The sequence below is a fragment of the Lupinus angustifolius genome, chromosome LG20, assembly GCF_001865875.1.
Source record: "Lupinus angustifolius cultivar Tanjil chromosome LG20, LupAngTanjil_v1.0, whole genome shotgun sequence".
NCBI lineage: Eukaryota > Viridiplantae > Streptophyta > Magnoliopsida > Fabales > Fabaceae > Lupinus > Lupinus angustifolius.
Genome location: NC_032028.1, coordinates 19,891,116 through 19,917,191, shown reverse-complemented (window position 1 = coordinate 19,917,191; position 26,076 = coordinate 19,891,116). Strand labels below are relative to the sequence as shown.

The following is a 26,076-nucleotide window of genomic DNA, read 5'->3' as shown; positions in this document are numbered from 1 at the left end:
TCCATTCTCATAAACAAAATAACATACATGTCACATTTTTACTGGCCAGAGGAGATAAGTTATTTGCTGATACGAGGAGATACATTATTCTCATCATTATATTATTAATCAACTTTTTGTTGTTTAGCTTTTTTTGGGACAATGATCTATTATCTCAAAGCACGTTCCCAAATCTCTCCTGAACCAATCAAAATGAATTAAAAATAGAAAAATTCATAAATATTTAATTTTTTTAATTAACATAACATATTTTGATTAATTTAGGATTTTGAAACGAGTTTCGATCCTCTCTTTTAACATAAATGTTAGTAAAATGCTTATATTCCTATAGTTTTTTTGTATTGAAAAGTAATGTATTAGCATATTTCTCTCACATGCCAACTGGAACCAACAATACAGTCACATTCTGCTGCGTATTTCTTTTCCACACTTCCTTTTTATGTTATGTGTTTTGTTTTCCCTTTCACTCTTCTCTTTCAAACATCTTCAACTTCAACAAAACTCTTAACACCACAATCCAACTACATCATTCTCCTTCAATCAAAATAAAAAATGAAAATAATGTTCTGTTTCTTACCCAACATCCAATGCATGTTCTTCTTCTTTCTACTTTCTTGTACTTTCTTCACTTCAATAACAGGTTTCTGCACTTACTTTCACTTTTTTGTCATTAAAGTTTTCTAATTTTTAATGGGTTTTGTGTTTTTGATTAATGGGTTGTGCACTTTTCTTTTTTTCTTTTTTTCTTTTTTGTTATATAAAATACCATTTTCATTTTCTTTTTTTAGTCTTTATTTCTTTTTGCATGGCGTGGAATATGAAAGAATGTTTGAAATTATTGGCAAAGCTTTGTTCTTTCTTTTCTGCATTTGCTAAAGATAGTAACTTTTTTCTCTGAGTTGTGATTTTTTTCTTCTTTTCTTAGCTTCTGGTGTAGCTCTTCCTTTTTCCATGCCACTGATTTTAAAAACTTTGGTATTAGACTTTGAAATTAATGTTCTCACTATCTATCTTGTAATAAAATGATTGGATTGGATGAGAATTGGTATAACTGAAATTTCATACTCATAGTGTTAGGGGAGGGAAAAAAAGTATGATATTCTGTTTTTAGTGTTAGGGAAAGTAAGATTTGTAGTTAACAAGTTATACAAATATAGAACTAATAAATGGGTGGTTAGTGGTTACTATTATTAATAGTGATTAGTGTCAGCTATAAATTAAATAATTTATGTATAAATGGTAGTACATGGTTAACTTGGGTATGCAATTTGTCATTTTTATCATTTTTTCTATGAGACTTTCTTTATGACGAACCTGATATGTGGTACGGTGAATTCGTAATGTAATATGTATGATAAATGAGAGAATCCGATAACTACACTTAAAATTAGTAAAGGATGTGATCAATATTCATATTGAAGCAGGTTATAGCTGATATGTGCAAAGGAATGGAGTCATTATATGTGTCAAAATGAAGTAGTATAATTAATAAACAAGTGTGTGTAAAGAAGGGAACCAGCCTATACCTTTAACATAATGTTTGCTTTCTTTGTTCTTCACTATATAATGAAGTCCTGAAATTTCGTGTCTCGCAATTTCTGTATCACTTTTCATATGTTTCATTGCGGTTACTAATCACTATTGTTTAATGTGTAGTATATAGGAAGATTAAAACTTTAGTTATTACCCTGCCCCTCCCATTTTTCTTTTCCTTGAAACTTTTTTCCACTCAAGTTATTTTAGAGATTATTTTAGAAGTCGGTTAGGTGGTTAGGAAGTTAGACAATTAGTTAGGAGTTAAAGTTAGCTTGTTAACTTTGTATCATTCATTGCTTGGATCACAAGCTTCCTTTTCCTCTGTATAAATAAGTCTGTCATTGTCATTGACTTCCTTTTCAATCAATGAGAATGAGATAGATTTCCAAATTCGTAATACAAGTTACTCTATTCATATTGATCTTTTTACATTCCAGAAGCTTATGATCCACTTGACCCAAATGGAAATATCACAATCAAATGGGATGTTATGAGCTGGACAGCTGATGGCTATGTTGTAAGTACATTCTCTTCTTCATGCTACTAGTAGAGAGCATATATCTTTTTTATGGATCCGCATGTTCGCGTTAGTTGCATAGCGTCTTGTATGTGATATCTTTGTTATTACTTGTATTTAGATGAGTTTATTTATGCTAGTGACTAGAGCCTCTTAGAATGGATAGAGTTTATTTGTGTTTGCAGGCTGTTGTTACGGTGAACAACTTCCAACAATATCGTCATATCTCAGCGCCTGGCTGGTCAATAGGATGGACATGGGCAAAGAAGGAGGTAATATGGTACATGGCGGGAGGGCAGACTACGGAACAAGGGGATTGTTCGAAATTTAAGGGAAACATCCCACATTGCTGTAAAAAGGACCCGACGGTTGTAGATTTACTTCCCGGAACACCTTACAATCAACAAATTGCAAATTGCTGCAAAGGTGGTGTACTCAGCTCATGGGCACAGGATCCGATCAATGCAGTTGCAGCATTTCAACTCAGTGTCGGTAGTGCTGGAACCACGAACAAAACAGTCAAATTGCCGAAAAACTTCACCTTGAAGGCACCGGGACCAGGTTATACTTGTGGGCCAGCGAAGATTGTGACACCAACTCAATTCAGATTAGGAGACAAAAGGAGAGTGACACAAGCATTCAGTAAGTTAACGGATGTTTATGTTCATTTTCACAGTTGTCAGTATCATTATCAAATTATTCAAAGCTTAAGTTGTTAGGTGAAGACTCATAATAACTTTATATCTTAAAACAAATGTCATCTATTAGCTGTAGCTTTTGTTGGTAGCAAAATCCGGCACTGTTAATAATTATATGATTAAAGTAAAACCAGTCTGAATGAACAGTTTTACGAGTTCTTATCAACAAGGTCCCGCATTTTCCCTCGACCTTAACATTACCCTGATTCATTGCAGTGACATGGAATGTGACGTGCACGTATTCGCAATTTCTAGCTCAGAGGACTCCCACTTGCTGTGTCTCCCTATCATCTTTCTACAATGATACTATAGTACCGTGCCCAACATGTTCATGCGGCTGCCAGGGCAACTCGCCTCAATTGGGAAACTGCATAGAGTATGTTCTTATTACCCAGGGCACTATGATTTCTTTCTAAACAGAAATGATATTATACACTCTTATGTCCTTTTTCTTTGTTTTTGTTACAGTCCAGATTCACCACATTTGGCATCGTCTGTTTCCAACACCGGAAAGAATAGTCTCACACCTTTGGTTCAGTGCACTAGTCATATGTGCCCGATCAGAGTTCACTGGCACATTAAGGTTAACTACAAGAAATTCTGGCGTGTGAAGGTTACTGTTACTAATTTCAATTACAGGATGAACTATTCTGACTGGAACTTGGTTATTAAACACCCGAACTTTGACAACCTGACCGAACCTTTCAGTTTCAACTACAAGTCAATAACTCCCTATGGGACAATAAGTAAGTCTGATCCGTATTTAATCGTTTCAAGAACTTACAATCTTTTGGTTCTTTGAATTTAATATATTGTGCAGTTTTAGATCAGGTCTCATTGTTGGTCATAGAGAAATGCTAGCAACACAATCTTGAACACTGAACTTCACACCCTTGCTCAAACTTTTTACTCCTTATTTTTGTAAAATCAATTTTTTATAAAAATTATGAAATTATGAGTATGATTTTTCCCTAAAATTTATATATACATAATTATGAGTATATATAAGTTGTATAGTAGGGCAAAAATTAAGCAAATTAAATTTTAAATAAATATGTATATCCCATTATGGTGATTTCTATGTCTTGAAATTGATTAGCCAATAACTTTTGAAAGGATAAAACCCTTTGTCTTGAAAAAAGTATATATGGATACATATATTTCAATTAGACAATTATTTTAGTTTATTACAAATTTACAATTAAAGAATTTCGTCCCACACAGAGGCCATCCTATGTTATCCAAACATAAAAGGTTACCACTTTTGACTTACATATCAATTCCACATTTTTTTGGGTGGAGATATCAATTCGATATTTTATTAAGAACTTAAATGTTATTTATTTGCCATAAAACGTAAATTTAGAATTTAAATTCTATTATTTCATTATATATTTTATATTATTGCAAAAAATTATTTTGAGAATAATGAATCAAAGCAAAACTACAATTTTATATAGTTACAAAAACGTCGTTCCAATGAAAATTGTACCCCATGTTGGGTACAACAGTTAGATCATTATGCATTCATCTTAGTGCGAATTGGTGAAAACGGCTTTTCCTTTATAAAAAATTAGAAAAATAAAAAAAGTGAAAATAATTAAATTGCTACCAAAACATTGTTGTGATTGATCCAATACATTACCACCTTTATTTGTAGCTTAAAAAACGGTGTAACACAAATTTTGCCTTGTCAAGCTGTTGAAATAGGAGTATTTATTACTTTTCTCATCAGTTTTTTAATATTAATAATAATATAATATGTATGTATATTTAATTATATCGTATACAGCTTAATTAGTAAAGTTGAATTATTATAATACATTGATTGATTTTGGAATTGATACAATATTAATAATGCTATAATTTTATATTAATATAATTATTGTTTATTATTTATTCCTCTTTATAATTAGAGAATAACAATACAAGTATAATAAACACGAGAAACAATTAGTAAACGTTGTTATAAATGTTTTTCCATAAAAATAATATAAATAATTGTATTGTAATCAAACAAATACAATATGTCAATATCAATAAATTTTAGTAACTGAAATAATAAATGAATAAAAAATGGCAGTTATAATAAAATAACATCTTAAATAATTAATTGGAGTAATTGAAATAATAAAACAAATTTATAATTATGTCCGTAAAAACCCCTAATTTAAATAATTTTTTACACCTCTTCAGTTAATTTTTTTATTAAAGATAACCTTCAACCAATAATTAAATATGAATCTCTTTTGATGTGAATGAATTAATTCGACATATCCACTTAGCACAATCTTTTGTATATATTGATAAAAATCATCCCCTAATACTTAAACTATGTGACAATGTCAATCATTTAAACTATATCCATTTATCTAATAGAGTTTTATTTCTAAAAAAAAAAAAGAAGTCCAAACAGTCCAATAGTTAACCAGATTTAAAAACAACTATGACTTGAAATTTGAGTAGAATGAGAGGTTGAAATTTTCAACTAGGAAAATTTTAGTCCGATCATGTTGAACTCGTTCAATTGAAATAACTTGGGAAGAGAATCATACTATCCATTTAAAATTTAAAATAAAAAAATCAGAATACTAATTTAATGTTTTATTTGATTTTGGTTCAAAAAATAAAGTAATACCTCAATATAATTATTAATTTATGTAATTTTTGAATTTATATAGGATTATATATTTATAGATATATAATTATTAATTATATATGATATCATCCGGTTCGACTAGATGTTTAACTAGTTCAAGTATATCTTCCAATTTAATTTGATACCACAATCTTCAAAATATGGAAATTAAACTCTATTTTGCAATCCACTAAATAAAACTCCTGTTTTGCAATATTGAGTAATGTGGGCTAAAACTTCTGGAAGCTAATTGTTTATTAATCCAGCTTATTAACTTTTGTAGGCCAAAATATATTAAAGAAGTTCAATGGATAAAAATCATAGCCTAAGAAGATGATGCTAATATAATATTTGTGATACAGCTAAGAGTACTAGTATTAGTATATACCACTGGACAAATCTGAAATTACAATCTTATCTAATAGCTTAACTTTTTCTTACAAAATAGTAATGGTGTTTAACTTGCATGAAATAAAGACTAGGAAAATCAAGTAATATGGACCTTAACTTTTGTTGCCACATTCTTCTAAATATTCAAAATTAAACTCTATTTTGCAAAATTGTGTGATGTATAGTGACAAAGTTACATATTCAGAAAACATTTATATGTGGAAGCTTATTTTCTGATACTGAGAATTTAATTTACAGCACATTGCATGATATATAATATTCCTTCTGACTTTATCATCTATTCAACCAATACCAATATTCATTTCCATCTACATCGAATATGTCTATTTTAGATTAAAATACAAAATACTTCATTACATTTTCACATAGAAATAGAAAGTTTCACAGTAGTATCAAATTCAGAGTTGATAGTAAAATAAAAATGTTCATATTATGAGTATGTAATAATTAGTAAAAAATGAGAAACTTTCTTATTTTGGGGTGTGAACCACATGAAAAATGAATTGATAGAAATCTATTTGCTACCTCTCCTTATTTGACTTAAGAAACTAATTATAATTATTCTTCTTAAAAATAATTGTTCTCAAAAAATGAATATTTAACCTATTCACCAATCTAATAGGTCTTTATATTATTAAATCAACTCTTTGTTCTGGAACTCTTTTTTGGAAGGATCTAATGAATCATTACAAGGAATGAAGTTTTTGGTATAAGGAAGTAAGTTATCTCCTCCTGCCAGTGAAATTATGACATACATCATGTTTTATCATTTTTTATACAAATATTTTTTTAAATAAACAAAGAGAATAATGTATCTCCTCATATAAGGAGATAACTTATCTCCTCTAGCCAGTAAAAATGTGACATGTGTACTATTTTGTTTATTTTTAAAAATATTTTTATAGAAAATGATGAAACATGACACATGTCATGATTTCACTGGCAGAAGGAAATAACTTATCTCCTTATACAAGGAGATACTCCATTCTCATAAACAAAATAACATACATGTCACATTTTTACTGGCCAGAGGAGATAAGTTATTTGCTGATACGAGGAGATACATTATTCTCATCATTATATTATTAATCAACTTTTTGTTGTTTAGCTTTTTTTGGGACAATGATCTATTATCTCAAAGCACGTTCCCAAATCTCTCCTGAACCAATCAAAATGAATTAAAAATAGAAAAATTCATAAATATTTAATTTTTTTAATTAACATAACATATTTTGATTAATTTAGGATTTTGAAACGAGTTTCGATCCTCTCTTTTAACATAAATGTTAGTAAAATGCTTATATTCCTATAGTTTTTTTGTATTGAAAAGTAATGTATTAGCATATTTCTCTCACATGCCAACTGGAACCAACAATACAGTCACATTCTGCTGCGTATTTCTTTTCCACACTTCCTTTTTATGTTATGTGTTTTGTTTTCCCTTTCACTCTTCTCTTTCAAACATCTTCAACTTCAACAAAACTCTTAACACCACAATCCAACTACATCATTCTCCTTCAATCAAAATAAAAAATGAAAATAATGTTCTGTTTCTTACCCAACATCCAATGCATGTTCTTCTTCTTTCTACTTTCTTGTACTTTCTTCACTTCAATAACAGGTTTCTGCACTTACTTTCACTTTTTTGTCATTAAAGTTTTCTAATTTTTAATGGGTTTTGTGTTTTTGATTAATGGGTTGTGCACTTTTCTTTTTTTCTTTTTTTCTTTTTTGTTATATAAAATACCATTTTCATTTTCTTTTTTTAGTCTTTATTTCTTTTTGCATGGCGTGGAATATGAAAGAATGTTTGAAATTATTGGCAAAGCTTTGTTCTTTCTTTTCTGCATTTGCTAAAGATAGTAACTTTTTTCTCTGAGTTGTGATTTTTTTCTTCTTTTCTTAGCTTCTGGTGTAGCTCTTCCTTTTTCCATGCCACTGATTTTAAAAACTTTGGTATTAGACTTTGAAATTAATGTTCTCACTATCTATCTTGTAATAAAATGATTGGATTGGATGAGAATTGGTATAACTGAAATTTCATACTCATAGTGTTAGGGGAGGGAAAAAAAGTATGATATTCTGTTTTTAGTGTTAGGGAAAGTAAGATTTGTAGTTAACAAGTTATACAAATATAGAACTAATAAATGGGTGGTTAGTGGTTACTATTATTAATAGTGATTAGTGTCAGCTATAAATTAAATAATTTATGTATAAATGGTAGTACATGGTTAACTTGGGTATGCAATTTGTCATTTTTATCATTTTTTCTATGAGACTTTCTTTATGACGAACCTGATATGTGGTACGGTGAATTCGTAATGTAATATGTATGATAAATGAGAGAATCCGATAACTACACTTAAAATTAGTAAAGGATGTGATCAATATTCATATTGAAGCAGGTTATAGCTGATATGTGCAAAGGAATGGAGTCATTATATGTGTCAAAATGAAGTAGTATAATTAATAAACAAGTGTGTGTAAAGAAGGGAACCAGCCTATACCTTTAACATAATGTTTGCTTTCTTTGTTCTTCACTATATAATGAAGTCCTGAAATTTCGTGTCTCGCAATTTCTGTATCACTTTTCATATGTTTCATTGCGGTTACTAATCACTATTGTTTAATGTGTAGTATATAGGAAGATTAAAACTTTAGTTATTACCCTGCCCCTCCCATTTTTCTTTTCCTTGAAACTTTTTTCCACTCAAGTTATTTTAGAGATTATTTTAGAAGTCGGTTAGGTGGTTAGGAAGTTAGACAATTAGTTAGGAGTTAAAGTTAGCTTGTTAACTTTGTATCATTCATTGCTTGGATCACAAGCTTCCTTTTCCTCTGTATAAATAAGTCTGTCATTGTCATTGACTTCCTTTTCAATCAATGAGAATGAGATAGATTTCCAAATTCGTAATACAAGTTACTCTATTCATATTGATCTTTTTACATTCCAGAAGCTTATGATCCACTTGACCCAAATGGAAATATCACAATCAAATGGGATGTTATGAGCTGGACAGCTGATGGCTATGTTGTAAGTACATTCTCTTCTTCATGCTACTAGTAGAGAGCATATATCTTTTTTATGGATCCGCATGTTCGCGTTAGTTGCATAGCGTCTTGTATGTGATATCTTTGTTATTACTTGTATTTAGATGAGTTTATTTATGCTAGTGACTAGAGCCTCTTAGAATGGATAGAGTTTATTTGTGTTTGCAGGCTGTTGTTACGGTGAACAACTTCCAACAATATCGTCATATCTCAGCGCCTGGCTGGTCAATAGGATGGACATGGGCAAAGAAGGAGGTAATATGGTACATGGCGGGAGGGCAGACTACGGAACAAGGGGATTGTTCGAAATTTAAGGGAAACATCCCACATTGCTGTAAAAAGGACCCGACGGTTGTAGATTTACTTCCCGGAACACCTTACAATCAACAAATTGCAAATTGCTGCAAAGGTGGTGTACTCAGCTCATGGGCACAGGATCCGATCAATGCAGTTGCAGCATTTCAACTCAGTGTCGGTAGTGCTGGAACCACGAACAAAACAGTCAAATTGCCGAAAAACTTCACCTTGAAGGCACCGGGACCAGGTTATACTTGTGGGCCAGCGAAGATTGTGACACCAACTCAATTCAGATTAGGAGACAAAAGGAGAGTGACACAAGCATTCAGTAAGTTAACGGATGTTTATGTTCATTTTCACAGTTGTCAGTATCATTATCAAATTATTCAAAGCTTAAGTTGTTAGGTGAAGACTCATAATAACTTTATATCTTAAAACAAATGTCATCTATTAGCTGTAGCTTTTGTTGGTAGCAAAATCCGGCACTGTTAATAATTATATGATTAAAGTAAAACCAGTCTGAATGAACAGTTTTACGAGTTCTTATCAACAAGGTCCCGCATTTTCCCTCGACCTTAACATTACCCTGATTCATTGCAGTGACATGGAATGTGACGTGCACGTATTCGCAATTTCTAGCTCAGAGGACTCCCACTTGCTGTGTCTCCCTATCATCTTTCTACAATGATACTATAGTACCGTGCCCAACATGTTCATGCGGCTGCCAGGGCAACTCGCCTCAATTGGGAAACTGCATAGAGTATGTTCTTATTACCCAGGGCACTATGATTTCTTTCTAAACAGAAATGATATTATACACTCTTATGTCCTTTTTCTTTGTTTTTGTTACAGTCCAGATTCACCACATTTGGCATCGTCTGTTTCCAACACCGGAAAGAATAGTCTCACACCTTTGGTTCAGTGCACTAGTCATATGTGCCCGATCAGAGTTCACTGGCACATTAAGGTTAACTACAAGAAATTCTGGCGTGTGAAGGTTACTGTTACTAATTTCAATTACAGGATGAACTATTCTGACTGGAACTTGGTTATTAAACACCCGAACTTTGACAACCTGACCGAACCTTTCAGTTTCAACTACAAGTCAATAACTCCCTATGGGACAATAAGTAAGTCTGATCCGTATTTAATCGTTTCAAGAACTTACAATCTTTTGGTTCTTTGAATTTAATATATTGTGCAGTTTTAGATCAGGTCTCATTGTTGGTCATAGAGAAATGCTAGCAACACAATCTTGAACACTGAACTTCACACACTTGATCACACTTTTTACTCCTTATTTTTGTAAAATCATGGAACTTATTGATATAAGTTGCTTTACACAGATGATACAGCAATGCTTTGGGGAATTAAGTTCTACAATGATTTTCTCATGCAAGCTGGCCCTATTGGCAATGTACAATCGGAGCTACTTTTTCGAAAGGATAAATCAACTTTTACTTTTGAGAAGGGTTGGGCTTTTCCAACAAGGATCTATTTCAATGGTGACAACTGTGTGATGCCACCACCCGATGCTTATCCATGGTTACCTAACACCGGTTCTCGGCAAGAGCCTTCACTGCTTGCTATGGTGATGGTTTCCTTGGTAGCCTTGTTATTTGAAGCATATGCTTAAAGTTTCCATCTTTGGTACACTCAACTTTGTCATCTAAAGACAGTTTTAACTCAATTTTGTGAAGTCAAGTTGATATTTGAACCAAGTTGGAGAACAACATTCAGTGACAATTCTACATAGCTAAGGTATCTTATGGACATGGGTAGTTGAATTTGCTAATGTAGTGTTATTTGTGTGTTTGTAATGTAATGGTGCTTTTATTGGTTTTAGTTAGTGTAATTGGAAAGTAATTATTACAAATATATAGAGGAATGTGTACATGCAATGATAGACTTTATGGTTCTTGTTCTCTCATTAAAGCATGTGTCATAGTTTACCAATAGAAATATAATGTGCCACAACTATGGTACATGTTTTGTTCTTATTGGAGTTCAACTAGCATCAGAAGCACCTATAGAACTTAGTCCTTTTTATTTTTGTGTCATCTTCAATATTGTGTAAAGAAAAAGAGGAAAAAAGTGAATAATAATTTATTTTAGCATTGCTGTAACAACATCATTGTGTCCTTGATGCTATATAGTTGGTCTTTAAGTTCGAATAAAAGGTGAAGGTTATATTAAGCAGTTGATAACTAACGTAAAACATTGTTGAATCTTTATGATGAATCAATGATATGATAATGACCAAAAAAACCTTCGGGGAAATGATAAAGAAAGATCTAGAGATCAATATTTTGTCAATAAATTTGATAGATTATTATTGTGGCGTTTGATTCATGTCACCAAACTCCTAACAAGAAAATCATAGAGGAAATGAATGGTGGGAATGTAAGTAAGCTTGGAGGGGCAGAATTAGGGAGTAAAGGGTAGGAATCTGGTGGAAGAAGCATGCATTCATCACCATTAAAATAAACCTTGTGAGAAAATGCCCAACCTTGCTTGAATGTGAAGGTATCCTTGTTCTTCTGAAGAAGCACCTCTGCTTGAACATTGCCACTTGGTCCAGCTTCCATTAATAGATCATTGAAGTATTTCATGCCAAAGAACATGCCGGTGTCATCTACATATAAAAAGGGTACACATCTGTTATCCCACACTTTGTACCACTCCATGTGCCATAGGTTTGTGATTGATCAGGAAAAATATATTGAAGTTAAAATTTAATTATTAAATATTTTTCTGACCAATCACAAGCGCATGACACATGAAGTGATACAAAGTGTGGGATAACAGATGTGCTCCCTAGAGAATAAACTTAAATAGTCCTTCTTAAATGGCTTACGTGTGATGAAATGTTAAAAAATGTAAATGATTTCAAAAAATCTAACAGCTTTTTAAATAAGCTTCAACTTTTAGCTTCTTAAAAATTGCTTCTTTTTTAGCCTCATTAAGTCTTTTTTTTATAATTTAATCAGGCTTTGATAAGGACTAATTTGACCATAAAATGAACTAATTTGACCCACGTTTGAAATTTTGATAGACCAAATTGGTGAGGTCGAAAAACATTAGAGACCGAAATGAATATTTACTCAAAAATTAAAAGTTGTTTTGGTACACAAACTTGCTCTTAAGAAGATCTAATTGCTGAATTCACTTATGGATTCATAGGGGACCAAAGGCTTGTAATCAAAGCTGAAGACTTGAGTGACATTGTTAAGATTTGGATGTTGAATAGCAAGAGACCATAGTGAGTACACTGAAGCAATGGTTCATTGTCTCTCTTTGGTGTATGAACTCCCACCATGCTCAGAATTTTGGACTCACTCCTTCATACAAAACCAATAATGATGAAACATTAGAAATTCTCTTTTCAGATTGTGTTTATTAGATATATTTGGATTAATAGAGTATTATATCATCTAGGATTTAGTTAGTTTCACGAAGGATGAAATCGCTCTAATACCATGTAGAAATTTATGAATGGTAAAGATTGGTTAAACTCAAATATGACTTAGTCCAAACAATTTATTATATAAGCAGAAGTTGTTGCAAACGATAGAGTAATAAACTCAAATAATAATTAACATCATAAATATAAACTATAGCAATGTCACAGGCACAGGCACACGAGGGACAAGGGGTGATGGTGTCATTATAGAAAGATGACAAAGATACACAACAACTTGGATTCTTTCTTGCAAGAAATTGTGAGTATGTGCATGTAACATTCCATGTCACTGCATCAGATGAAACAAATGAAAGTGAGAGAATTGTGTATGGAGAAGTTGGAAAGGAAATTGATCTATGAAAAACATATACCGAAAAGTTACATGGATGCTAAAAAATATAGAAAGAAGCATATAAAAAGTATCAAAGTATTTGATAGGACAATATCATATACTAGTATGACAATCATTTTAAAGTCTTACTTAGTGTTTTACAATGTTGATTAATATGACTCAAAATTTATTAGTAATATTCATTAGACAATAAGGAGAACTATTCATTAAGCAATAAGAATGAATATTCATTGGGCAATAAGAAGTATTCATTAGGAAATAAAGACTCAATGTGTTATTGCCTAGAATTGCCTTCTTTATTACCTTCTATTGCCTAGAATTGTCAATGTTGACCAAACACAACCAAAACACTTTCTCTATTACTTTCTATTGCCTAGAATTGTCAAAATGAATTCAGAAGTAGTGTCTACTGCATTTTCACCTCCAGTGTTTATTGAAAAGAATTATCATGTACGGGCTGTTAGAATGGAAGCTTTCTTGGATGTTAATGATCTATCAGATGTCATTGAACAAGATTATGTCATTCCAACTATTCCTCACAATCCAACTGTTGCATAAATTAAAAATGAGAAGGAGATGAAGCAAAGAAAATCCAAAGCAAGAACATGTCTATATGCAACTGTATCACCCATCATTTTTAACATAATAATGACACTGAAAACAACATGTGAGAGATTCAGAAAGGGTCAAAGGGGTGCAAGTGATGAATTTGATCCGAGAATTTGAAATGCAAAGGATGAGAGATTCAGAAATAATCAAGGAGTACTCTGATAAACTTCTAGCCATTGCCAACAATGTAAGACGTCTTGGTAGTGGATTTTATGATTCTAGAATAGTTCAAAAGATTCTAGTTACACTTCCTGAAAAATATGAAGCTGCAATTTCATCTTTGGAAATATCTAAGGATATAACAAGCATCACCTTGGCAGAAGTGTTAAATGCATTACAGGCACAAGAACAAAGTAGGCTTATGAGGCAAGAAGGATCAATGGAGAGTGCTTTTCAAACCAAATTACAAAACAACAACGATTGAAATGACAAAAGAATGAGGCAAAATAACAACTACAAAACTGCAGGTTCTGCAAACAACAAATACAATAATCAAAATAGCAACAATGAAGTCTTTTCACCTTGTTCCTATTGCAAAAAAAACTAATCATCCACAAAATAGATGTTGGTGGAGGCATGATGCAAGATGTTATAAGTGTGGTCAATTAGGACACATGAAAAAAATATGCAAGTCTCAACAACAACAACAACAACAACAACAACAACAACAACAACAACGAGAAGCTAATATTGTTGATGAACAACCACAAGAAGAGCAGATGTTCACAGTATCATGTTTTGACGCCAATAATTCTACAGAAAGTTGGCTCATTGATAGTGGTTGTACAAACCACATGCCTTATGATCGTGAGCTCTTCAGAGATCTTGATAAAACTGCTATTTCCAAAGTCAGAATTGGAAATGAGGCATATATTGAAACAAAAGGCAAAGGAACAGTTGAAATTAAAAGTTACACATGTTTGAAATTAATTCATGATGTCTTATATGTTCCTGAAATTAATAAAAATTTGTTAAGTGTTCCTCAGTTGATGGAGAAAGGCTATAAGGTTTTGTTTGAAGACAAAAACTGCATGATTAAAGATTCAAAAGACAAAGAGGTGTTTAAAGTTCAAATGAAAGGCAAAAGTTTTGTCTTGGATTTGATTAAAGATAAGCAAGTTGCAGTACACAAGGAAGACACATAAATAAAGTCTCCTACACACATTGCCTACCGATATGAGAAGCAAATAAGGCTTCTTTTTCCGTAAGAAATGACATAGAAGGCTACACAGAAGCTGCAAATGATACACACAAATGTTGGAGGACTTATGAATACATCAACAGATGTTGCAGGATATGAAGAAGCTGCAACTGACCAAAAATTGATAGATGCAATGGATGAGGAGCTCATGGTGATTGAAAAAAGAGACATGTGAGTTGGTAGAGATGCCTAAAGACAAAAAAGGTATAGGAGTCAAATGGACTTATATAACCAAGTTCAATCTTGACAGTTCTGAGAATAAGTATATGACAAAAGCTTGAAATTTACAGATCCTGAGTCAAGGAGGAGTGTTGATTAATATTACTCAGAATCTATTAGGAATATTCATTAGGCAATAAGGAAGACTATACATTAGGCAATAAGGAGAAGTATTCATTAGACAATAAGGAGTATTCATTAGGAATTAAAGAGCCAATATGGGTTGTTAAGAATATTTCTCCAACAATGTTAGAGCACTTATGTGACTCGTTATACTATTCATGTAGGAATTTGTTTTTCTGCATCAGTTTTCTTTTCCATGGTGTATAAATCATGTGTCTTGTTGATGAATAAGATAATGCCTTCTATATAACACATTTCATCTCTGCACTTTTGTTTGCTACATTACCAACAGACAATCATTCTTGGGAAGTTTAACTGTCTTGTTTGATGTACCAGCTTGGCCAACACTCAATTGGAATGATGACATAGCTTGTGAAGGACCTTGGCCCCATGCTGATACTACTCCACCCTTACAATAATTTGTGAATTGTTGATTGTAAGGTACACCAGGGAGCAAATCTAAAACTGTAGGAGTTTTCTTGCAGCAATGAGGTATGTTTCCTTTGAAATTGGAGCAATCTCCTTGTTCTGTTGTTTGATATCCTACTGATGACCATATAACTTCTTTCTTTGCCCATGTCCATCCCAAGGTCCACCCAGGGTATACCATATGCCGAAACATTTGGAAGTTGTACATTGTCACCGACTCATCGTAGCCTGATCGTAAAGAAAAATGTCCATGTCACCACTTCTACTATCTTTATAAAAGAATACAAAGGGTCGGTGGTATTACCAAAAAATATAGTTTTTATGACTGACACTTGGTGTTTTCAAGGATACATTTGTCAATCTAAAACTTATGTTTGACGCCTCAAAAGATGGTTTGAGTTTCAAATTTTTTTCTTCTATGCTCATAATCTCATCTCTCTCTTCTATTATACTAAACTCATCTCTGCTCATCTCTCTTTTTCTTCATCTCAAAATTATCTCTCCATTCTTTCTCCAAAAAATTTCCATAACCTCAAAATCATCTCTCCATTCTTTCTCCAAAAAAATTTCTTCATCTCTCCATTCTTTCTCCAAAAAGGTAAGAGATATGAACAAGGTAACAAATTTTACTCTTTTCCTGTCATCATTTTGTATTGCATGCTCATCTTGGGTTAACTGTTATTTATTTTTTCTTTTGAAAAAAATTATGCATTTTCATTTTATTAAGGTATGTTTAACTGTGTATGACTCTATCATTTTGTTTCACCTGAATTTTTTCTTCATGTCATTCTCTCCTTTCACGTATTTTGGTTCACGCCCAATTTCTCATGTCTTTATAATACGATTCAATGTGTGTTAGCTTCGCGATTTTGTTTTGTGTTTTTTTTTTATGGGAAACCAAAAAATATATATTATGATTCAATGTGTGTTAGCTCCCATTTTTTTACTATGTAGATTGAATCATCACAGACATTCAATGTAGGAATGGTGGATGTAACAAGCATGGTTGTGTCACTTCAAGTTCATTCCTTGCTCCAATTATAGCAAATGTTGCCCCAAGATATTTTTACATTTTGCATTTTTATGTTAATGATCCTAAGGTGCTTGATGAAATGACTGGCTTAAGCTTTGTATGTATTTAACATTTCTTATGTTAAATAAGATCCTAAAAATTTAAGATTGTAATTAACTGGAGAAATCTTTATGTGAGTATCTCTATGTTGTTAGATGTCGACACTTTGATTTCATTTTGAAACCTCATACTAGATTGTTAGCATCTTAGGGAATATGGATGTTGACACTTTTATCTATTGAGTATTTCATTTCGAGATTTGGTGTTTCAAGAAATGGTTGAACACTAATCTAAAAAATAGGTTTCTGAATAGCAGGAGCAGTGAACATTAATCTAACAAATAAAATAGGTTTCTAAACCGGGAGTCAAACCAATATGAACATTAATCCAAGCATGAATATAAGTTTTATGAATAGGTTTTCTCTATGTGCTTAACTTGTTGTTATGCTACTGATTGAAACACAATATAAAAACCAATGTTCGCAATTGCAGTACAATAGAGTAGTAAAAAATTATCCCCAACTATACAAGATGTTGCTTAATAGTTAAACCCCTATGATTTACTAAAGGGAACACCTGAGAAGAGGTAAATGGAGGACTAACAGCCCTAGAGAGTATTCATAGAACAAAAAATTCTGCATCAATTTAAGATTAGTTTTGAAAATCGTACAAAAACTGACGTGATGCATTATTAGTAGTAGTTTGGTTTTTCCTATTGTATGCTAAATTGTTAGTAAAGATTTAAAGATCAATACTTTGTAACAAATGGAAATTGAAATAGTAATATGATCCCAACATATCAATAATAAGCTTTGATATGGTTATTCAATAATTTACACATAATGTATAACAAGTATAGAATATCAAGGTTAAAAAAAAGCATTATCCAATCTGAAATTCCTGTATTTGATTGTTGATCTATTTTTTCAATTGCAAGATATAGAAATAAAGCACAAAAATAAAGACATCTATAGAAAAGCTTTCAAGAGTCATAGTTTGCATGATAAACTTTAGGAGAATGTATTAATTGTAGAACTGTAAACAAGACTATTTCAAATTTATATATGTAATTGGCTACTGCTAGGTAGCTCAGGAGTCTATACAAAATGGTTGTCTTGTTCCAGAAGATATAAGCATGACTGAATCATCCAGTAATAAAAAATACCTGATGGCGAGTAGGTATTAGTATTGTATTTAGCAACCACAAAGTTAATAAATTGATCATTCTTCTATTGTTTTTATGTCATTATGATTACTTTTTGGATATGGTTTGAGATGTTGATTCTTTTGATAACAATACAAATAGGTGATAAAATAAAGAAGCTAGAGGATGAGAAGGACATTATGATGCGCTTTATGATTGGACAAACTAGCTAAGTCATCTTTCCTTCAATGATTTGGTTACATATTTGGCAATTTTATCATGCTTTTGTTATTATTCCACTTGAAAATGCTTTGATAAAAGATTAATTTAGTTAGGTAATAATCATGCCTTCAAGATGTATTGTTATACAATATAAGATGCTGTAAAATCAACTCATAACTTTAAAGTATACATTTTGTGATAATGTCATTTTTATTGGTTTTAATGTCATTTTGTGATGTGTAAAGATTTTGTAGATTGATTAGTAGATTGTATTTAAGACATTCAACTTTGACTAGAAAATTCTATTGAAAAAGTGAAAGTTGAAAGTCTATGGCCATTAAAATTGTTGATTGGGTGACTACCAAGACTATAGTAAAAGAATTAAGCTATTTTGTAAATTATGGGTACGTTTACATGCAAAGCAAGCTTTATTATCTGTATTTAATCATTGTTTGCTCAGTAAACCTTCTATCTAGCATATCATCATCGTTCTCATTGATTTCTTCACATGTTCCTCATCAGTAGTTATACTTTAGTTAAACTTATATTGTTAATTTTTTAGTTTGTTATTCTACTTATTGTATGGTTGGCTAATCCAATATACTGAAAAAAGACTTAAAAGTGATGGATGTCTATTGTATGATTCTGCGTGTATAACTTTTATATATATTTTTAATCAACCGTCTGTTTACAAGGTAACATTTCTACCCTTTAGAATTTTTGATTTAGATATTTTTAGCATACTTAACCTTTTTTTGTATTACAATCACTGAGGAGTATGCTTTTTCGATCAGGTAAATCTCAAACCCCCTATATGGAAGGTAGCATGCATTCCACCCTATATTTTTGCTAACAGGTAATTCATGTCCTCCCATTGTAGGTCAACATTTTTACTTCTTGGTAATATTGCGAAAGTAAGTAATAAATAATGTGAAGGATGCTACTCTCGAAATAGCTTAGAATATTATCAAGAGTTACATGTTTATTGTTATTTATTTATATTTAAAAATTGAATAGCTATTATTGATTGCTTATATTTTACACATTGAACCTGTTGTTACTTGCATTGTTTTGCAAGTAGGGATGGAAACCAGATTGAGTGAGCATGGATAATGCTTACCCATAATTATACTATACTATTTGGGTACCCGGATAACGGGTACCTGCTGGTATCTTTTCCTAAACTTTACTTACACTTTTGTTGACATTTATTTACATTAATTTTTTTAATAGCTATGAGTGTTGGACTGCATTTTATCGTACACTTCTAACTAAATAATCAATTTTGTTGTGGTGTTATATATTATTATAAAAATTTATTTTTATTGTGTCCTCTTTGTTTTAATCAATTCTCTTCCCTACTTCAATAAGTAAGGAAATTAAATACTATTACAAAACAACTAGAGAGATAGACTAATGGAGAAGGCAAAAAGTTATTTGAAGTTTTAAAGCTTTATTATTAACAAGTGTTAGTTATAAGGTCAAAGTTATAACTTTTACATGTTTATTATTATTGTTATTTTGATAAATATAAAATTTAAAAACTGAGAAATATTCTCTTTCCTTCTACATGAGTGTACAACTATAAAACTGAGAAATATTTAATGAATAAATATATTTTTATTATTTTGAAAATTAAAATTTTAAAAGTTGTATCTCTGAGATAAGGCAAATAGCTCCATGATCATTAGACCTTATAAATTCTTATTGTTTCTGTTTGAAGAAGTGAAGTGTAAGGTTGTATATAAGTGATAAAATCATGTTCTAGTTCAAAAACTTTAGGGTCTATCTTTGTACATAATTTATTCGTTCTATGCTAGGAACCTCATCATTTGCTAAAGTGTATTATAGTATTTTTTTCCTTTGGAATTTGTTAAAAAAGAGATTAGTTTTTTTCTATATGATGTTGTTATTGCTATTGTCAACTTGATGCTTGATATTGTTGTATATTCGTTTGCTCTGATTTCCAACTAAATATACTGATAGTTGGGTGAAATTTGTTTAAGGAAAATATTAATCGGAACATATTAAGAAATATTTTGTCATACTTATATTGTTGATTTTTTATTTTTACTTCTACCTATTGTATAGTTGGGTAACCTAATGTCTCGGAAAAACTCAAATGTGTAAAAGACTCTTTATACTTCATACAATTTTAGTGCGAACAAGTCAATAAACAAATTTCAGTTATTTGTTTTTTTAAGTTATTTTTGTACATTTTAAAAGATGACTATAATTATTTTGTGTATTCATTAAAAAGTCATCAAAAGGATGCATATGATAATATTTTTATAATACTATTATATACTTTAGTTAGATTTATATTGTTGATTTTTTAGTTTGTACTTCTACAAATTGTATGGTTGAGTACTTCAAAATTGGATACTTTTACAATTTATCACTTCAAATTGTTAATCTGGATTTTTTTTACCTTTGTATTTTACTATTTTTACTTACATAGAGCTAGGATGGAGAGACCCGTGCGAATGCACAAGTACACTACTAGTTTCCTTAAAAAATGACACCATAATTAACTGATGCATGCATATACAAACCCTTTTTTTTTCAACAATAAAATTTCTCAAGTACTAGCTAGCTCTTAATTTGCAAATGATGTTAAAATGGTAGAGTCATGCATGAATTTTGATAAAGCAATAAAGAAAGAATGAGAAAATCCATGAAGAGAAAGCTTCTTGATGAATCAAGAAATATGAGAGAAAATCATGAATGAGAAAATGGAAACTTTCTATATAGAATTAAGTTACAATGAATAAGGGAATCACCCTTTATATACTACAATGCCTAACTAATAACTAACTAGTTAATCGATTAACGAAAACAATATTACAACTAATAAACTGAAAGCAACTAACAACTTTAACAAATGGATTAAATGTTGTTGCACCCTACTACAAGATTAATTTTACACTAAGATGACCAATCATGAAATGAATTATGCCTAATTCAAGCTTATATGAAAATGAGTCAATGACCAATGCCAAAACCAAAATGACCCAAAAGCAAGAATCCAAATCCTTACTTTTCTTTGCTTATGTGGTATTTTCGTAAGTCTTTATCTTCACAACGGTGGCGTTGCTTGAAATTGCAGACTACACCACCTAATATGGTCGTAATATTGTGATTGTGGTGATTGCATCACACCCAGTGCCGAACTATGAAGGGACAGGAGGGGTAGCTGCCCCTGGATATTTTTTTAAAATTTTTTGAATACTGTTTTTTTTTTTTACTATTTTTCTATGGGAAAATATTTGTTGTCTCACTTCATGTGTCATTTGATCTAAAAAATACTTAAATATTAAACTTTTAAATTATGAAATGTGACATATAGAGTATTACACATTTTTGGAACAGATGTACTTCATTTACATATACCTGACTCACGTCTTTATGGACATATTTGAAGTTCACATATTTCTTTAATATATAGCTTGATAAATAAATATAGTGCAACTTGTGTGGTTCTTTAAAAATTATATATAATTGATCAAGTTCTCTTATACATTTAGATGTTGATATTGTTTATAACAATATGACTTCATTTGAGTTCATAAAGATTTTACACTTGATGAAATATGTTATGTATGTATTAATAATATATTCTAAAGATACTTATAAGTCATTTAATATTGATAATACATATTTTTTGTCCAAAATTTCTATCCAACGAGTTTCAATGAGCAATGAAGATTAGTTGAAAATCTCAATGTCAAATTTTATTTTGTGTCGTTATCTAATCAAGTTTGACAAAATTTCTAATCATATGCCGTTAGTCATATCTTGCATTATCAATTAATTCGTCTTATTTTATCTATTGTGGTTTTTACCATATGTCGTCAGTCATATATTGCATTATCAAGTAATTCATCTTATTTTATCTTGCAGATAACATATTGACTTATATTTTAAAGGAAATAGTTAAAATTTTATCTCTGGTCTCCTCGTATATATTTTCGTTATTCAATTAATTTTAATTATAAATTATAATTAAATATCATCGCCCCTCCTAAAATTTTGATCAAGATCCGCCACTGATCACACCACTATTGTGTTGTGATGTGACGTCAAATCATGTACTACATTGGGCTGCAATCTAACTACACCATACCATACCATAGTAACCTAATGATACATGAATCTCTTTGGCGTGGATACGTAGTATATGGTACATTACCCTGTCAAAATATTGATACGTTAGATGTATACTTAGTTTATATGTTCAATATGTTCTTTATACTAATATTATTATCATTGATTAATACTTAATAATATATTTAAAAATATTTTATTTTAATTTTATTTAACTTAATTTGGATCATTTATGATTTAATATTTTGGTTATTTTTACTTAAGCGTATCACTTTGATTAAGGAAAATGCTTAATGAATAAGTCTATTTAAATTTTTAGAAAAATAAATTCAACATTTTTTTAAAGTGGTAATTTTTTAAAAATTGAGCTCATAGAAATAAAAAATATTTTTGGTCGTCCAAATTAACACATCATCACCAATAGCCAATCCTAACAAAACTATATTTCATTCCAATCCTAATTTTTTTGCCTCAACTATTAGATATCAGTGGCAGAATACACCTAGAAGGGGGGAGGGGGTTGAATAGGTGTGGTGGAGCTCAAGTTCCACTTTTTGGTTTTTACATACTTGCTGAAAAATGTCCAGTTAATCAATTAACCAGTGGGCTAAATCGATTAACTCACAACATAAACAGAATGATCAGATCAGCAACTTGCACAGTTATTAACCAACACACAAGCAGATATACAGCAGATATTTTATACAATATTAACAAGGACATAACAAGGTATAAGCATGCAAAATATCAGCTTCAAACTCGAATTAAAACATCTTGAAATATAAAAGAGAAAGGGATAGAAAATATTGCGCAAGGATTCTGTCCTGGTTCGTTTTGCTGTCCACTGCAAAACTAAATCCAGTCATCCCCTCTGATCTGGGAGATTTTCCTTCTTCACTATAGAACACAATGTATGTTCCATATACGTTTCCAATTACAAGACTCGAACACTCCTTTCTTGGAACCAAAAGAACTTCGTCATCCTTGGTTTGACCTTTCCCAAAATCGCCTCCAAGAAAATCTTTCTTACCGCGATTCGGCCCCAGCCAAGGTATCGCTCTGTATCCCAAGACCTCCAAGTCTTTGTGAAGAACACCTTACCTAACTGCAGTTAGGATTTTCCCAATCCTTGAATTACAATGCTTTGAGTTATGAATGAGTACTTAATACTCAGACATTACAATAAAGATCAAAGACTAAAACCTAAGCAAGAACTCACAAGACTTCCTCGTCTAATATGAATGTACATGATGAGGTTTCTGAAATTATGCAATCATAAAAAAACTATCTCTTTTTCTTTCCAAGAAACACAAGAACAATGCAAGAAAGCTTTTCAAAGAACATGCTAGATGAATATGAAACTTAAAGCCCTACCATGATCTAATCTTTCTCCTAATGCAACATGCAATATTTTCTCCTAGATATAACAATGAGCAACTCAAAAATATGCAGAGAGAATGATGTAAAAATGTATGGATTCTTGTGCCACATATGCTGAGATATCAATTTAAATAGAAAACTGTTTAAAGTCCCAGTTAATTGATTAAATACAAATTTAATAGATTAACGGATTGTTGAAAATAACTGTTTTCAGTTTTTTGTTGAAACTGTGATTCTGGCATTATGTTAATCGATTAACACTATTCATCATCGATTAAACATTGTAAAATCAGCTTGTTAATACATGGTGAACTACCTATATGATATATGGTCATGCAATACATGATTTCCAAATACAATACATTTAATGCATAAAACACAAAATCAATGTATTCAAATGCATGAACCTAATTATCATATATTTCTAGATGATGTCTCATTTTAGTGGATTAATTACTTCATTAAGACTTGTGAGACTCACGCCTAGGTTTACCTAACCTAGACTCGATATCTATGGCAAGCATCTTATGCTTCTAAATTAAAGAATTGTAACATAAGTCTAATAAGTCACCACTTGAGCCCTCAACATATTGATTGTTAAGACATCTTCAAGCTTTACTAACTCATTGTCTTCATCAAAACATAGGTAAAACATTGCTAATGCAATCCTTGACACTTTGCACTTTCATCAACTTCTTGAGTGTCCCTGCCTATGCGACGACAATTGCTTCATCTTTTTTTTCATCTCCATGTCTATTTTTTGCTAGGGCTATCAGCTTCCTTTTTATAAGCGATATGAATTGCATCATTGGAGATATGACGTTTTGAAGCCTACGAATGAGGAATATGACGTCTTTAATGGTGATTCATTTATGACTGGTATCAATATGCAAATTGAGACATATTAGTTTGCAAAAGCACCATGAATCGGTACTCGCGAACCGATTCGTAGTTCCCTGACCAAACCAATGAGTCTAGTTTCTATGCATAAGACAACGTCAAATTCGAAAAAGAAAATTAATCACAAAATTCACATCGCCACAAAAACTAATAATTTCGAAACTCTTAATGATAAAAACACATTTCTTCTTTTTATAGAAACTTCCTTCAATTTTTTTTAGGAAAGTATAATATTTGTATGTTGGTGATTGATAAAGTTTTCTATTTTTAAAAAAATATTCTTAGTTCTAAAATTAGAAAATGATTGAACAAAATATTTTGAATAAAAAATTACTAAATAAGATTAGATAACTGTATATTACTACCTTTGTCAATTTGAAGGTTATAATTTTGTTCTTTTTTTTTTGTAAATGAATTTTTTCAAAGTTTTATGTATATTAGTTGTTTTTGTTACCAAAATAACCCAGTGGCAATTGATTTGAAAGATAAAATCTTCAATTAATTGAGTAGAAAGAGAAAATGAACAGGTCTTATTAATTAATGAAGGTCAATTTTGAAAAAATGCATATTTTCTTATTAATGATAAAAATGTAAGAATATTTTTTTATTTTTTCTTTAAAAATGTAATTAATAATGGAAAATGAACAATAATATAATTATATAAGTATTGTTTTGGAGGAGAGAGAAGAGAAAGGTTTCCTCGTTTGGTAGTTGAGGGAAAGAGATGGAAAGGCTTTGGAGGCTTTCTAAAACCTTTCATATGCCAACTTTTATGATATCCTAATTTGAAGTTTCTCTGGAAACAAACATGTCAAAGTACCTAAATAACTTTAATAAAATTTATTATATTTTTATATAAGTGTTTGCTTTGGAAGAGAGGGAAGGGAAGGGATTCTTTGTAAATTATATATATAAAATTTATGATTATATTATTATAAATTTTCCATTGTTAATTAGATTTTTAAAGGAATAAAAAGATATTATTACTAGCGTGTCGACAGACACTTCATGTCGGCTGATCCGCATTCTTATTTTAGGATATTAAGTATTAAATTTGTATTTTTTATTTTAGAGAATTAGAATGTTTTTTATTGGATGTACTTCATATTATAATTTTTGTATTTATTATAATATCCAACTTAAAGTGAGATGTATTAATTATAGTTATCTAGGATTATATCATTTTACTTTAGAAAAATAAAAAATATTAAAGTAAAAATAGGAAAATAGAATCATTATGGTAGTCATTTCAAGTTTTGACTTTATATATAGTATAGATTTTATTAGTCTCTTCTTACCTAATTTCATACTCCTAAATAAGACATATGTTTGCCTTCATTTCCCTCTACCTTCTTTCCTTCCTCACTATTGTCACTTAATCTCTCTCCTTCATTTTCTCTCATAACTCACAAACATTGTTTAAAAATATTTATATATTTTGATATTTTATCTCCAAAAAATCTCAAATTTGGAGAACTATAAAATTAGATACGTGAAGTGTTTTAGAGGACTTGAGAAATCCTCCAAAATCTTCTTCCCTCCTTCATCTAATTCCCAAACAAAGAAAAAACTTTCAAAAGTCATCAATTCCCTTCTAAAATCATACTATCTAATGTAGCCTAAACATTTTACTTGAATATTATTTGAAGTACAAGCTTTTGAGCAGTCTACCAATAATTAACACTAAAATAGAATAAATATGTGATC

General features: G+C 30.7%; 2 protein-coding genes and 1 pseudogene across 2 annotated transcripts; 2 read left to right on the top strand and 1 right to left on the bottom strand.

Moving 5' to 3' along the window:
* Positions 430-3,568, top strand: LOC109336778 (COBRA-like protein 1). The gene is made up of 5 exons (XM_019573589.1): positions 430-640; positions 1,974-2,053; positions 2,239-2,695; positions 2,968-3,127; positions 3,220-3,568. The coding sequence occupies exons 1-5, from the start codon at positions 553-555 to the stop codon at positions 3,551-3,553; spliced, it is 1,119 nt and encodes a 372-aa protein (XP_019429134.1). The 5' UTR covers positions 430-552; the 3' UTR covers positions 3,554-3,568.
* Positions 7,212-11,148, top strand: LOC109334994 (COBRA-like protein 1). The gene is made up of 6 exons (XM_019571014.1): positions 7,212-7,421; positions 8,755-8,834; positions 9,020-9,476; positions 9,749-9,908; positions 10,001-10,278; positions 10,495-11,148. The coding sequence occupies exons 1-6, from the start codon at positions 7,334-7,336 to the stop codon at positions 10,782-10,784; spliced, it is 1,353 nt and encodes a 450-aa protein (XP_019426559.1). The 5' UTR covers positions 7,212-7,333; the 3' UTR covers positions 10,785-11,148.
* On the bottom strand, positions 11,503-12,495 carry LOC109334995 (annotated as a pseudogene).

What these genes read in the sequence shown, in the direction of transcription:
- LOC109336778 (XM_019573589.1), top strand. Translation starts at nt 553, where the DNA reads ATGAAAATAATGTTCTGTTTCTTACCCAACATCCAATGCATGTTCTTC. An exon ending in GAGAGTGACACAAGCATTCA is followed by an intron (nt 2,696 to 2,967) that starts GTAAGTTAACGG and finishes GATTCATTGCAG; the next exon opens with TGACATGGAATGTGACGTGC. An exon ending in CAATTGGGAAACTGCATAGA is followed by an intron (nt 3,128 to 3,219) that starts GTATGTTCTTAT and finishes TTTTTGTTACAG; the next exon opens with TCCAGATTCACCACATTTGG.
- LOC109334994 (XM_019571014.1), top strand. Translation starts at nt 7,334, where the DNA reads ATGAAAATAATGTTCTGTTTCTTACCCAACATCCAATGCATGTTCTTC. An exon ending in GAGAGTGACACAAGCATTCA is followed by an intron (nt 9,477 to 9,748) that starts GTAAGTTAACGG and finishes GATTCATTGCAG; the next exon opens with TGACATGGAATGTGACGTGC. An exon ending in AACTCCCTATGGGACAATAA is followed by an intron (nt 10,279 to 10,494) that starts GTAAGTCTGATC and finishes TGCTTTACACAG; the next exon opens with ATGATACAGCAATGCTTTGG.